The following is a 15,904-nucleotide window of genomic DNA, read 5'->3' as shown; positions in this document are numbered from 1 at the left end:
GCGCCTTTTTTTACTGACAAGATTTGGTTGACCAGCTATAGCATCCTATAGAAGTGGTCTACGCGTGCCTCCGTGAGGGACAAAACATATGGATTCGACCAATCATGGCGTCGCATTGCGACGCTATGATTGCTCGAATTTATTTGTTATGGTGGGCAACAAACCAATTAGACCAATCATCCATACTAATTTACGGTGGGGAATAAAAGAAAAAGTGAGACTGTGACAAGGACAACGAACTAGAATATTCAGTCACCGGACAAGGACAAACAATAATAGCGCTTTCGCTGCTACTCCTACTGAAAGATACATAAGACTATCCCGTTCTGTCAGTTATCCTCACCACTCATGCCCAATCCAGTTATACTAGATTCATGTTAGCAAATAATACAATTTGTATTCTTTGCGCTACCAACAACATAAGAGGAAGGGCGTTTGGTATGCGGTTTCAAAAATTTGGTCTGTTTATGAAATATTATTAACAAAGTCTGTTCCAAACCTAAACAATTTTATGCTAGCAACATTAAGATCGATTATTGCGTTGCGCGAACCATGCGCGAACCGCGGCCATTTTGCAACGTTTGGTTTGTAACACGCTTCATTTCCGCGTACAAACCAACTAATGTGTCATTTCACTAGTGTCAAACAAAACAAAGTACAAGCAAATGTGACTTAGCCAAAAGTTAACTTATAAGTTCGAAGTGAACTATAATTTACAAAATACTTTTACGTAGGTACTAAATATTTTTTTAGATACATTGTAAAGTATTCCACCTCGAAAAAAGTATAAAGTACACTACATTTACGTCGTAAATAACCTGAAAATTCGGTAAGATAAAACATCACCTTTGATTCGCTATTTACACTAAGTTATCGCTCTTAAATATTCTGCGGTCGACATGAAATACAAATAATCATCAAATAATACTGTTTCTTTTTTAAGAATGGAACCACGCCGCCGAAGGATGAGAGCTACTTACAAGCAGTTGAACCTGCTTGTGAAGTTCATGAGTGATAATCCCAACTTGGCGAAAGGCGTCAACTACAGGACCGCCTTTGGCAAGCATTATCACGACGCAAAGTGGCAAGAGCTGGCAAATTTGCTAAATGCTCAGGAGAATGGCATGAATAAATCACCAAGAGAATGGAATAGGGTATGTACACTTTTTCCCTCCTAAGTGACTATAGTTAGGCAGAAAGTTTTTGTAAATGCAGGAAGTGACCAAACTGATTATGAAAGTCACTGATTTTTACACACTTTTATTAAGCTTCACTGCATTTTTTTGTCGCATTTTAAAATTTGCATCTACCACACCTACCCCATGCTTTAAATCTTGTAATTTAAATTAGAACCACTTCCCTGTGTCTGATTCAGTTGAAACTTGGAGTACTTCCATAATCCCGGTGACAATGTGATATGCTAAACTGGAGCTGATCTGATGATGCAGTGGGAAGGTAACCAAAAGAACTCCTAGATAGAAAAACAAACACATCAAGCTTAGGCTCATTAGAAAGGTCTCGAGAAGTACTTGATAGACATGCGTAAAAATGTGTTAGATTTAACTTAGTAACCAAACTATTATGCAGATGTAGTGCATAATTATTTTCCATCGTATTTTCACGGAAACATGCATTTCAGTCTATCTTGGTACAAAAAGTACTAAGGTTAACTGAAGTAGCATGACAAATACGAACATTTCTGAGAAAATATGATGGAAAACAATTCTGCACATCTGTATTCTGTACTTTCTTAAGGCCTGTCTCCATATTGCGCGGCAAACTATCGAACATTGGCTCCCGCGCAATGGATATGGCGCGATCAGATCGCGTTGGCTCGCGAGCCAACCCGGTATCCATTGCGCGCGGCTGCCTCGCGAGCCAATGTTCGATAGTTTGCCGCGCAATATGGAGACGGGCCTTTAGATTTTTAGTTTACTTTGAATTCTCTTATTTGTGTTTTTTTTTTAATATTGTACTGTTAATTTAGTAATACATGTTAGGTTTATCAAGTGTGCTGTGGAGGGATATGGATAAAATAAACAATCTGATCTTATCCTACCATTTCTATAAACTTTTTTATTTTTCTATTTACTTGATTCAAGACTCACATTACTTTTGTTTACACTTACAGATCCAAAACAGATAAACAATATACATGCATGCCTATTTACATGAAACTAATGTTTCCAGTACTGGAAAGATCTCAAAAGTGGTATCAAGAAAAAGGTCCAAGCAATGAAAAAGACTGGCCGTTCAAAACCCTTTTTGAGCAACATTGAACAAATTATTTATAAGAACCTGTGTAATAATAGAAGCAAAAAGAATGCTGTTGCTGAAGAAACAGATGTAAGTATCTTATACTACTTGCAGCAATTAGTGTAAAGCAGCGGCAACAAGCGGCCCGCGGGCCGCAATGCAGCCCGTGAACCTGTCACTTGCGGCCCGCGAGCCTCTGGCTATTTTGTATTTAATTTAATCATTTATTTGCATTAAAAAAGGTTATATACAAGTTCTTTCTTTAAAATATACATTTTCAAATCCCATCTTTCTTAACTGACTATGCAGCATGCAAATCTTAGTGTAACTTAACCTATTTAAGCTTGTTTTGTAAAATTAAATATCAACAAAATTAAAAATAAAGTAAAAATAAAAATACACTGTATTATATCGCGATATTATAGCCGAAATTCGGGAGAGCACATGTAATTGCGTACCTGACATATCCAGACTGGTTTTGTTGGGGTACCCCACAGAAGTACCCTCATATTTCAATACACTACATGCCTTCCCCTCGAGATAGTTCACTAAAACTAAGTTTCACTAATCACTGATAATTCACTAACACTAAGTTTCACTGTTTATTGGTAGTTCACTAACACTATTCAATTGTCTGTTACAAGGTCCTTACGCTCTATCATATTTATACTAAAACTAACTACTTAACGTCGTCTACGAGTCTTGGTTTGAATCTTCAGTCTGTTCATAATCAGATTCTGACAGACTCTCATAGGAATCTATGGCTAATCTCTTGGCTTCCATGTTTTGTGGTGATGAAGGTGATCTCACTCGTTTGTTGGTTGGCGGTATGCGTTCTTGGCTCTGATTAAACGTATAATCCTGAGGCCCAGAAATCCCTATGATATCAGCCCACTGTGAGGCCGGTGGAGTAGCATTTAGTTTGACATTAATATCTTCATCCTCATCACTATCTTCACATGGTTTACTTGCCTCCGTGTCATGTATAACTTCACGACCAGTATCTTCTGATGTATGCTGGCGGCTATCACTCGCCTCTCCCCCATGACCTTGTATCTGATTAATATGTCTTTTCATCAGCTTCCCGTTCCATCGTATTATATACCTACAAATGCCTTGTTTCTTCTCTATGACTCCTTTCAACCAGCGTGGTCCTGAACTGTAATTCCGGAAATACACAGTCTGTCCCATTTGAAATGAACGTACTACAGTGTTTTCATTCTCGTCACATATTTGCGTTTCCTCTTGGTTCTTAAATATGAGGGGATTAAGGTGGTCAAACTTTGTCCTGAAACGCCTACAATTTAAAAGTTCCGCCGGTGACTTGTCACTAGTACTATTGGGTGTAGTACGCAACCCATACAATATTGTAGGTAATTTTATGTTCCATGGAAGTGTGGACTGTTTCTTTAATTTATTCTTAACCGTTTGAACAGTCCTCTCGGCCTGTCCATTCGACGCCGGATGGTAAGGTGGTGTCAAGACTTGTCTTATTCCATTTGTTGATAGGAATTCTTTAAACTGATCTGAAATGAAACTTCTGCCATTATCACTGACCAAGGTGTCTGGTAACCCTTGCAAATATGTCCCTTAAAACATTTATTAGTGTCCCTGAGCTCATATCAGGAACAATCTTTACTTCAGGCCATTTTGAATAAGCATCAATTAGGATGAGAAATGTTTTGCCTTGAAACGGCCCTGCATAATCAATATGTAACCGTGACCATGCCTTCTCCGGCCTTATCCACTTATGGCTCACTTGTTTTTTTTTTTTTTTTTTTTTTAATCTTTATTTAATAAAAGGGTTTTATCATATTTGATGATGTCACCCCCATTGTTACAAATCAAAATTACAAATTTACCGTCGCTTAATTCCTAAATTAACTAATTGATATAAATCTTTAGCTGTTTTTGACAAAGGGTGTGCTAGAATATCATTACATGTACCCACATTCAATATATTAATTTTATGTTTAATTACAAAGGCTTGCCTCTCTGCTTCGTTTCGGATACATTCCATCATAATGTGAGTAGCATCTTCTCTTGTCCCACATTCCGTACAGTTTTGTGTATCACTCTTGCGCATCAAGAAAGCAAAGCTATTAAGTGGAATGTGTCCAGATCGAAGTCTGAGGGCTATTATGATATCCAACCTACTCATACCAGATCCTCTAAACCATGGCACTTGACACAGATTAGGTTGTATTGTTCTGTACCATATTCCTTTGCTCAGAGACCTCTCGTCAAAGTGCTCCTTCCATAAGTCTCGGCATTTAGAACGTACCATGTTTAGACAGTCAGTATGGTATGGCAAACAAGTACATACAATTCCCTCTGTTATAGCTTCCCTGGCAAATCTATCAGCAGATTCGTTCCCCGTTAGACCTATGTGAGATGGCACCCATTGCAAATGTATTTTGATACTTGACCCCGACAATTTATTTAGAGTTTTAAGAATAGTATAGGCTATCGGTGCTCCTCGAAAGCTCGAGGTGCAACGAGCCAAATATTGTAAAGCACTTCTGGAATCTGTACATATAACAAAATTTCCGGTGTTAAATGATTCGACATATGCAATCGCTTCTGCCAACGCTACCAATTCAATGTACATAATAGAAATATTATCATTTATTTGAAGTTTTACACAACTGTTTAATTGAGGGTCAAATATCGCCACACCTGCACCATTTGTACATTTAGATCCATCAGTGTAGATGAAATAGGAATCAGGATACTTGTTCCTTAAAAATACTTGACAAGTTTCCTTTAAGGTATGAACGTTCAACCTCTTTTTTGATATATGCACACCTTCGATATACAGCGAGATTACATTAGAAAGATCCACGTTGCTGACCCACGTATCCAGTGAAAATAGTTCAAGTTGACGTGAAGTATGAATTTGAGTATTTCCTAAAAATTCGTGAGCTTGAATTAATAACGGTTTTTTCTTACGTCTCCAATATAGATTTCCCATTGAAATAGATAGTTGTTCTATTTTTTCCATTGTTATGTTATTCTCATAGGATTTTGTTTTCAGCCAAAATTTATTTGCTAAATAAAATCTGCGTATATGTAGTGGTGGCAGGCTAAGTTCGGATTCCATTACGTGAATTGTCGAGCTTTTAATAAAGCCTCCAATTGTGCGCATGCATCGATTTTGTAACCGGTCTAACTTGGTTAAAGTACTTTTGTGCCCATTTCCGTACAAAAAACTAGCATAGTCTAGCCTACTGCGTATGGTTGCAAGATATAGCCGTCTTAAGTTATCCTGATGGACACCCCAACCTGGCCCTGCTAAAATCTTAAACGTATTTAATAATTTCAAACTTTTTTCTATAATTTCGTTTATATGTTTATTCCATTTTAAGTTTTTATCTAACCATAGACCCAAATATTTAATTGTATCTACCACTTCTAACGGTTTATTGTTAATTTTAAGCCTTACGGTATTTCGGGAATAACCCCGTCTAAAAATACAGATTTTACTTTTAGTTACGGATACGTCTAAGCCCATATGGAACAACAATTGAGCAAAAAAATCTAGGACTGTTTGCAACTCGTGAACGCCATCTTTTAATGTTCGACATACTGTATATAAAACAAAATCATCCGCATATTGTAAGATATTAATATTATTGTTTACTAATTTTACCTTTTTGCATATGTTCATAGTCGCAATATTAAATAGCAAAGGTGAGAACGGGTCCCCCTGGGCTAAGCCGATGCCGGTTGTTCTAGAAATTGTACAAATATCATCCGTTTTAATTGTAAGTATCCTCCTTTTTAAAAAGTTCCAGATATACCGACAAATTTTAGCGCCTATACCTATCTGATCCATTAAGCTTAATAAACTTTTTAAATCTACGTGATTATACGCGTTGTCTATGTCTATGAAGCACGCTAAGGTGGGGTAATTGTTTGACATACCTACTTGAATATCAGAGACTAATGATGCCAGACTATCTACTGTTGATCTACACTTTCGGAAACCGGTTGTACAAGGCGATAGGCAATTATTTTTTTCAATACACCATTCAACTCGCTTAAGTAAAATATTATGATTATTATTATTATTATTTATTCAGGTAATTACAACACAATATCTAATCTTAATTACAAAAGTATCGGTAAACCAGTAAGGTTTGTCTCGATACTCCATCCGCGGTAGATTTTATACAACAATAGAATATCATATCTTTTAACTTAAGAAACTACTTACATTCATAACATGCTCAACTTAATCTATCATTTAAATTACAACAACCGACACCACTGCACTGAGCGCTAAATAAATAACATTTTTCCTTATCCTATTGTTCTGCCGACCGGCCGCTCTGCAGACAAGACCTTGCAAAGACAAGATATCATTGAAATCGGCCGTAACGCATCTGCAGATTGTGGGTCGCGGCCCGGTTTAGGTATCGGAGCGATGCTGATTGCCCGCCATTGGACGGGAACGAACGCCGACATAAGAAACTGATTATATAACGATAATAAAACCTCCTTACCGTTATCTGGGAGATTGCTAATCATTGAGTAGGATATATTGTCACTGCCAGGTGTCGTGTCTTTACGCCGCATGCATTGTTCCATTTCCTGTTTCGTTATAGGTACTTCTAACTTGGGATTGTAACTGTATAAAATTGGATCTTCAGGCGTTACGTAGTCGGGGGTTAAGCTTGTTAATAACCTAATTGCCTGATCCTTATCAATGTAATTGAATGTACTTTTAGATCCTTTAAACCATTTCATTTTACGCCATAAATCAGATTGCGTTGTTGATTGGTCTAAAGATGTACAAAACGATTGCCATGACTCATCCCGCGTTTTCCTTATTAACTTTTGTGTGTCTCGTATTTTAGCCTTAAGAATATCGAAGTTGCCAGGTGTGGGATTGCGTCTAAATGAGGAAAGTGCTAAGCGACGTTCGGCTACTGCTTTTGATAAAGACGAGTTCCAATATGGTTTGGGAACAAATTTACTATTTGGGTTTGAGCTTGTTTTAATATAGGGAATATGAATATCAGCTGATTTATTTATGCATTCTATGAAGTCGTTATACGTATTTTGTAAGTTATCTTTAGGCCGAAGGTTAGAAAATAATTCTTCCAAAGAAGTTCTATATCCGATCCAATCAGCGTTTTTAAAATTCCGGCGGTAATTTAACGTATTATTATTATTACTTGGTGCCAAGTTAGTCGTTATTTGGATTATTATATGATCACTGCCTAATGATTCATTTAATGTTTTCCAAGTAAAGTCTAAAGCAATATCTGAAGAAACTATAGATATATCCGGTGATGATTGTTGCAACTGATTATTAACATATTGGAATCGGGTGGGACTTCCGTCATTAAGTGTTACAAACAAATTATCAGTGAGCGTGTCATGAATGTGTGATCCCCTTGTATCTGTTTTGTACGACCAGTTGCTATGATGTCCATTAAAATCCCCAAGTATAATTGCATTTTTTCTCAATACAGAAAAAATATTGTCCCAGTCATTTCTATTAGTTCGTACCAATTGAGGACAATACACGACAGTAACAAATTTTATTTGATTACAGTTAAAAAGCTGAATACAAAGAAGTTCAATCCCGGGATTATTAAAGTTAAGATTATGCAACTGTGACTTAACAGATCTATGTACAAACAGAGCCACGCCTCCGTACGAATCGTTCCTATCCTTACGATAAATATTATAATTTTTAACCGCTAGGTAGCTATCGGGTTCTAACCAGGTTTCGCATACGGCAGCAACGTGGATTTTTTCTTGAATTAACATATTTTCAAACGCCAATAATTTCGGTCTGAGACTTTGGGCGTTCCACTGGAGTATTTTAAGATTAATTATTTTTTTCTTGTTACTTTCCATTATCATTTAAAAATAAATCCATGACACTTTTTAAAATCGGCCAGCTAGACAATTTTTCTACACACAGTAATATAATCCACTGAATACAACACTTTATAATTTTATGAACTTTCCCCTGCATCGATACTCCTTTTAAAAATAAAATTTCTTTCAAGCGGTATAAATCGATATAAAATCCGTGTAGAAATGTCAAGCGAAATAAATATTGACAAACTGGAAAACTGCAAAGTAACAAAAGAGAAGGCCTGGCGTATTCAGAGACCGATGGAGAAGTCTCTTTCCTACGGAGTTATACGAGACGTGGACATGGAGTTGACTGATGAAGAAGTGTGCAAAAGTATACAATATGATAAACCAGCGGAACTGTTGTCGGCTTTCAGACTTAAAAAGCGCGATAGTAACTCCAAGGAAGGCTGGTCATTAAGTGAAGTTGTACGCCTATGCTTTAAAGGGACTTTTTTGCCGCCATTCGTATTTGTAGAAGGGTTAAGACTCAAACTTGACCCGTACATATTTCCCGTTTCCCAATGTTCCCGATGCTGGAAACTAGGTCACTCACAAAAAAGATGTCCTTCTAGTAGAATAATATGTCCAAAGTGTGGGAACAATCACGCAAACTGCGAAACAACCGAACTAAAATGTGTTAATTGCGAGGGCCCCCATATATCACTCTCTCGGTCGTGCCCAGTTTATTTAAAGGAAAAAAGGCTTCGAGAGCTGATGGCAGAGTATAACTGTACCTACAGAAAAGCTTTAGAACTATATGTAACGCCCGAGTCTCCTGTCAAGAAAGAATACGGCGAGTTTCCGAAGACCCAACATTCTTTTCCGAAATTAAATCTTTCAGAATGTACCCAGTCTGTCCAACCCAATCAACCAACTCCAGTGATATCTTATGCCAAGACAGTGGAAACAAAAGCCATGATACACCATGAAAACGCATGGCTCACTTGTGACGGCATATTTCTGTTTTCAGCACAAGTTTCGCACTTTTTTACCAAACTTTCAATTTCCTTGTCTATAGCTGGCCACCAAAAATAACTTCGTGCTATGGCTTTTGTTATCACTATCCCGTCATGATTTGCGTGTAATTCCTGTAGGATATACGGCCTCATTTTGTCCGGTATAATCACCCGATTACCCCACAGAATGCAATTTTTATATTCTGAAATTTCGTTGCGTTTCTGCCAGTACACCTTATATTCCACATCCACTTTGCTAGGCCACCCGTTTCGAATCCAGTATAATACCTTGCTTAGTGTATTATCTTTAGTTGTCAGTTTCGCCACTTCACTGGCTGACAGTTCCAGGTCTGATGGAGTTTCTTCTATGAGGAGGACTCCTAAGTATTCCTCTTCAGACGATTGGTCACGGGACGGCCATCTGCTTAACGCATCAGCGTTTCCTAGTTTTTTACCTTCCACATATTGTATGGAGTAATCATAGGAGTTTAATAATAAAGCCCAGCGGAGCATTCGTGGAGATATAACATTAGGAATGGGCTTTTTCGGTTCAAACAATCCCAACAATGGTTTATGATCGGTTCTGATCGTAATCTTCCGGCCACTAATAAACTGGTGGAATTTCTTAAGACCAAACACTATAGCTGCTGCCTCTTTATCTATCTGACCATAATTCCTCTCATGAACGTTCATGGTCCTTGAAGCAAACATTACTGGTCTGACAGATCCATCTTCCATGACGTGTTCCAAAACAGCGCCCAGGCCAAATTGTGACGCATCACATGACATAATTATCTCTTTATTCACATCGTAATGGACTAGAGTGTCAGTACCCGACAACATCTTGCGTAACTTCTCAAATGCCTTCTGATGTTGCATAGACCACTGCCATTTCACATCTTTATTTAACAACTTATACAACGGTTCAGCGATATTAGCTTTGTGTGGTAAAAACCGATCATAAAAATTAAGCAATCCTAAGAATGCCTGGAGCTCTTTTACATTACTTGGGGCCGGTGTACTCTCAATTGCATGTATTTTATCCTCACAAGGATGTATACCACATTCATCAATGAGAAATCCTAAAAATTTCACACTTCTTACTGCAAAATTACACTTTTCCTTGTTTACCCTTAGGCCAGCCTCTTGTAATTTCTTTAAGACCATTTCTAACCTGGAGTTATGCTCAGCGACGTCTGTGCCACTTACAACAATATCATCCAGTAATACAGCTATCCCTCTTATTCCTGTAAGCAAGGAAGACATTAGTCTTTGAAAGATGCCTGGGCACGCCTTGACTCCAAAAGCTAAACGTTTCATTTTGTAAAGGCCTTTTGGTGTGTTTATTGTTAACAGCTGTGCTGTTGCCTCGTCCACACTAACTTGAGTGTATGCCCTTTCTAAATCAATTTTGCTGAAAATTGTGCCACCTTGTATCGCTGTGAAAGCCTCATCTAAAGTAGGCAGAGGGTATGTATCAGTGTCGGTCACCATATTTACTGTAGACCTATAGTCACCACAAAGCCTTACATTGCCATTCGGTTTCAGAACTGGTACTATAGGGGTAGCCCACTCAGAGTGTGCAATTGGCTCCAAAACTCCTTCCTCTACTAGTCTGTCTATTTCCTTTATTACTCTCTCCCTCAAAGCAAAAGGAATGGGTCTACTTTTCAAAAATTTAGGTACCGCTCCTTCCCTCGGTGTAATTTTCACTAATGGGCCTTTATACTTTCCCAAACCTTCCTGGAAAACATCACTATATTTCTGTAGGAGCCCTTTAATTTCCTCACCGTTTATTTTCATATGCATTACTCCTTGAACCCGTATTCCAAATGGCTGGAACCAATTTCTCCCTAAGAGGCTGGGTCCATTACCTCTAGCTATATAGATCATGAGGTCATTTTGTAACCCTTTAAAAGATGCTCGCACTTCAGTTTTTCCTAATATCCTTAATTGGTTTTCTGTCCATGTAATTAATGCAACATCATCCTTCTCTAACATAGGTAATTTTCCTTTCCAAATGAGTCTGGCTGTCACTTCAGAAATTAGAGTAAATGCACATCCCGTGTCAACTTCCATGTCAATAATAGAATCATCAATTGATACCTTTACCATATAAGGGTCAACTTTATTTTCTCTCACATTGTTCACATTGGCATACAACCCATTACAATTTGATTTATGCCCCCCATCCTGTTTATTTTTGGTAAGACACACTGCCTCAATGTGTCCCGTTCTGCCACATGCATTACACTTACTCCAACGGAATCTGCACTCCCCCCTATGCTGCCTACCACACCTGTAGCATGGTTTATTCTGTTTGTCAACCTTTTTGTTAGTGATCTTGTTTACTTCCATAGGTTCATCGACCTCCACATCTGGTTTTGATGGTCCTGGCACTACAATAATACTAGAATCAAATGTGGCACTCTCATGTGAAAATGCTATCTCAGCTGCTTGAGTAAATGTCAGCTTCTCACATTGTAACAGTTTCCTTTGAACCTCTTTGCTCCTAATACCACATACAAGCCGATCACGTAAAGTTCGCTCCAAGTCTGTGAAATTGCAATGAATACTCATTTTCCTTAAATTTGCCACATAATCTCTGACTTTCTCCCCCTCTTCTTGATTTCTTGAGTGAAATTTAAAAGATTCTACAATCTCATTAGGTGTGGGGTGGAAATGAGCCTTCAAAAGTTCCAAAATTTGTTTATAGGTTATGTTCGCTATAGTAGTTGGAGATGCCAAAGAAACTATTAAATCAAATAGTTGAGAGCCACATACCGCCAACAAATTCGCCTTTTTCTTATCTGCATCCACAATATCATTTGCACTTAAACAGAATTCAAACCTTGTAATGTAGTTTTCCCAGCACCCCTGACCCATATCAAATTCACCAAATTTAATACCCATTTTCTTGCACTTTGCACTCAAAACTTCACAAAACTCACTAACACAGCCGAATACACGCTTATACTACCGATTTGTCCCGTCGCCACTATTATATCGCGATATTATAGCCGAAATTCGGGAGAGCACATGTAATTGCGTACCTGACATATCCAGACTGGTTTTGTTGGGGTACCCCACAGAAGTACCCTCATATTTCAATACACTACACACTGTCACTACTGTCAGTCATAAAAATAATAATATATCACATATCTCAAACAAAACTACTTTAATTGTCATAACTAGATTGTTGATTAACTAGGTATTCATTAATAGAATAAAATGTCGAATCCAGCAGCCATTGAAAAAGTCCTCTTTTAAATTTACTATAAGGCAGTTCTCTTACAACAATAACAATGTCTGATAAAGTCATAAATATTAACAAAGTACGACCCGCATCACCTTTGTTAACTACTATGTGGCCCTTGGCTGCTAAAAGGTTGCCGACCCCTGGTGTAGAGTAAGGACAGAAAGCACAAAGAAAAATCGTACATTGATCCGTCTGTTCCTATCTCTCTCTATTGCACGCGCATAATTATATTGCTGTTTCGCTGAAGATGCCGGTGGTCAATGCCACTGTGCGAGCGGGAAAGCAATATAATTATGCGCGGGCGATAGAGATAGCAACAGGCCCGTCATTGGTACGAAATTATTTTTGTAAACCATATACTGGCAAGCAAGAATATTTCAGTGGGTGTTAACCTTTTCGACGCCGTGTCAAACACAAAAGCTGTCACGCTGACGCCACGTCACCGAAGTGTCAAAACTGAAATTGAACTTTATGCATATGCACGTAGGTCTATGTTGCTCTGTGATATGTGACCGATTAATCTGTCTTTGGCGTTGAAGCCGTTGAACCTACGGTGCGGATATATGCCAAGTTCATATATTGCAGAAACAATGGCAAGCCACATACATGTCATACATCCGTCTCATTTTACTACATAAGTAGACCCTATTATCGCACTGACATTGCTTTTAGAATGATTTTTTTTTTATCGACCGCAAGTGTGACAAGATAACGGGGTCTATACGTAAGTCTATAGAGAATTTTAGATAAGAGATGTTGACCCATATACAACCAATTGAAAAGTGGTTTTAGTTTTTTTAGTTTTACCCACTGCTTTGCTCTTATCTCAATATATGTTTTTATAAGACATTCAGTTTCTCAGTAAAAAGTTGATAATTAATGTCAAATTTTTGTCTTAGCAAATAAACTATGTAATACAATTTACATTTAAGCATCTTTTTCTTGTTTCAGTGCAGTTATCTCCAAATCCCAACAGAGTCCGATCAGGAACCAGAACAATATGAGTAAGCCCTTGTTTAATCTTTGCTGTTAGCCCCATTCCCACGAGCGTATTTTCAACGTGCGTTAAAAAAGCGCTTGAATCTGCCCGCACGCTAAATGCGATTTAAAGACCAAGGCTTAAAGTTGAAAATCCAACAACACTTGATAAAAAGCGCTACCGCCATCGTGTGAATAAATACACATGTATCCAAGCAATGCATGTTTCCAAGAATGACAAATCATTCAAACGCTTTTTTAACGCGCGTTGAAAAAGCGCTCGTGAGAATAAGGCCTTACAGTTCAATAACCGCTAATCAATATTAGCAATAGCTCATGGCCCATATCATGGGATCTAATAATGTCTTGACTCTTGAGCGATAATAGCTATCATCTTTAACTCAAACATTAAAGCCGTAACAGACTACCGCACCACACCGCGACCTTTGTGCGGTCAAAATATCTCTTTGTCGCTCTAACTTATAACTGCGTCCTTAACGCACGTACGGTCACCAATAGAGATGCACCGGATATTCGCTTACTATCCAGTATTCGGCCGGATACCGGATAGTAACCTACTATCCGGTGCATCCCTATAAATGTATGAATCATTAAATAATGTACTATTACTATTATATACCTAGTATTTATTGTATTTAGAACATGACGATCATTAAGAGATACTCGTACTTAGTTATTCCCGTATTTCATAATCATAATCATTTAATCGCAATTATTTTGTTTTGACATGAATTGATAAAATTGTTGACAGAAGATTGATTATTTTTAAGACATTTTTAATTTGTATCTAATAAATAATATCATGTTAATGTTAATGACGATCATAATATAAATTCATGTAGATTAGTTTAGCATAATTTATAATGTAATTTCATATTATGAGAATAAATATCTAAATCTAAATCTATTATCACTTTTCAGGGTAGAATACTTGGAGGATACGTCGTGTGACGAAACGCAAACGACAGACATGACAGACATAGAATCAGCAAGTTTCGATATTGGCCTTCGCGACCCTACTCTCAATGGTGTGAAATCAGAACTAGTCGATAGAAATGGTAAGTTATAGTAAATCCTGGTTTTCAAGGGGTATTTAAATCATGATAGGTATAAAAATTACATAATTTATTCTACAAATACTTGTAAATACACTTAACTGTGTTGCTCTCCTTTAGAAAAAAAGCGCTGGTGGCCTAGCGGTAAGAGCGTGCGACTTGCAATCCGGAGGTCGCGGGTTCAAATCCTGGCTCGTACTCGTGAGTTTTTCGGATCTTATGTACGAAATATCATTTGATATTTACGAGTCGCTTTTCGGTTAAGGAAAATATCGTGAGGAAACCGGACTAATCCCAATAAGGGCCTAGTTTGCCCTCTGGCTTGGAAGGTTAGATGGCAGTCGCTTTCGTAAAAACTAGTGCCCACGTCAATTCCTGGGATTAGTTGCCAAGCGGACCCCAGGCTCCCATGATCCGTGGCAAAATGCCGAGAAAACGCGAGGAAAATGATTCTTATGCGCGCTGCCAAGGAATGGAATTCCTTGCCGGCGTCTATATTTCCTAGCTCATATAACCCGGCAACCTTCAAATCAAGGGTGAACAGGCACCTTCTGGGCAGGCTCGCTCTGTGGCCATGAGGCCCATGAGTAAGCCCATTTATAATATAAAAAAAAAATGATGATTAAAAGTTTACTTTATTTTTTCAGGTCAAACCCTGGACCTTCTGGATCGGGACCACTTCTTGATAGAAACCATTTTGAACGAGTCAAACTCCAACGCAGAATCCAAACAAGACATGCCAGAGGAATCCAGTGTAATAAACAACGTGAAGGTTAAAAATAATGATATCAATCTAAACACGAATAACTATAACAGTACTGATGTCTTAACAGATATACGAAATCATCTTAGGGAATTAGTGGCTGTACAAAGAGACAGAGCGAGAAACGAACTAAGAGCAGCAAGCGCGCACGAAAGAAGGGCGATTCTTGAAGAAAAGAGAGTGAAAATAGAAGAAAGGCGCTTAAAAATGGAGGAGAGGAGAGTTGCTTTAGAGGAAAGGAAAATGGAAGCTCTAGAAAAGAGATGTTTTGCACAGGAGAGGTTAGCATCCGCAGCTGAGCGGAAAAATGAAATTAGAGAACACAAGATGTCTAATAGTAGTTTTGTTATTACTTAACACATTCACTACCAGGAACCCACCTGGTGGGCGCTCGTAAACTTTGCTCAGGTGCCGGACAACCCGCTGGGCGGGTTGTTTTATACGCAGCTTTAGACGACCGGTTTCTGGGGTAATGCGCCGTTTTTTGTCTGGTAGTGAATGTGTTAATTGCTAAATTGAAATAAATTGCGTTCCGTAAAATGGTGCTATTTTGCTCCTCTCTGGAACTATACTCAATCCAGTAAAATTACTTCCTCGCGTTCTCCCGGAATTTTGCCACGGCTCATGGGAACCTGAGGTCCGCTTGACAACTAATCCTAAGAATTGGCGTAAGCACCAGTTTTTACGATAGCGACTGCCATCTGACCTTCCAACCTAGAGGTGAAACTAGGCT

The 15,904-nt window shown here is 38.2% G+C and overlaps 1 protein-coding gene across 1 annotated transcript; it reads left to right on the top strand.

The window, feature by feature from the left end:
* The first annotated feature begins 949 nt into the window (after positions 1-949).
* Positions 950-15,528, top strand: LOC134654786 (uncharacterized). The gene is made up of 5 exons (XM_063510256.1): positions 950-1,154; positions 2,191-2,346; positions 13,306-13,358; positions 14,275-14,411; positions 15,056-15,528. The coding sequence occupies exons 1-5, from the start codon at positions 966-968 to the stop codon at positions 15,526-15,528; spliced, it is 1,008 nt and encodes a 335-aa protein (XP_063366326.1). The 5' UTR covers positions 950-965.
* Positions 15,529-15,904: the final 376 nt, after the last annotated feature.

Source organism: Cydia amplana, chromosome 15 (assembly GCF_948474715.1).
Source record: "Cydia amplana chromosome 15, ilCydAmpl1.1, whole genome shotgun sequence".
Classification (NCBI taxonomy): domain Eukaryota; kingdom Metazoa; phylum Arthropoda; class Insecta; order Lepidoptera; family Tortricidae; genus Cydia; species Cydia amplana.
The sequence above is the reverse complement of the archived record's forward strand: the minus strand, read 5'-3'. Positions and strand labels throughout refer to the sequence as shown.

Coding starts and splice junctions, on each gene's coding strand:
- LOC134654786 (XM_063510256.1), top strand. CDS start 966: ATGAGAGCTACTTACAAGCAGTTGAACCTGCTTGTGAAGTTCATGAGT. Junction 13,359..14,274: donor CAGGAACCAGAACAATATGA/GTAAGCCCTTGT, acceptor ATCACTTTTCAG/GGTAGAATACTTGGAGGATA. Junction 14,412..15,055: donor AGAACTAGTCGATAGAAATG/GTAAGTTATAGT, acceptor TTATTTTTTCAG/GTCAAACCCTGGACCTTCTG.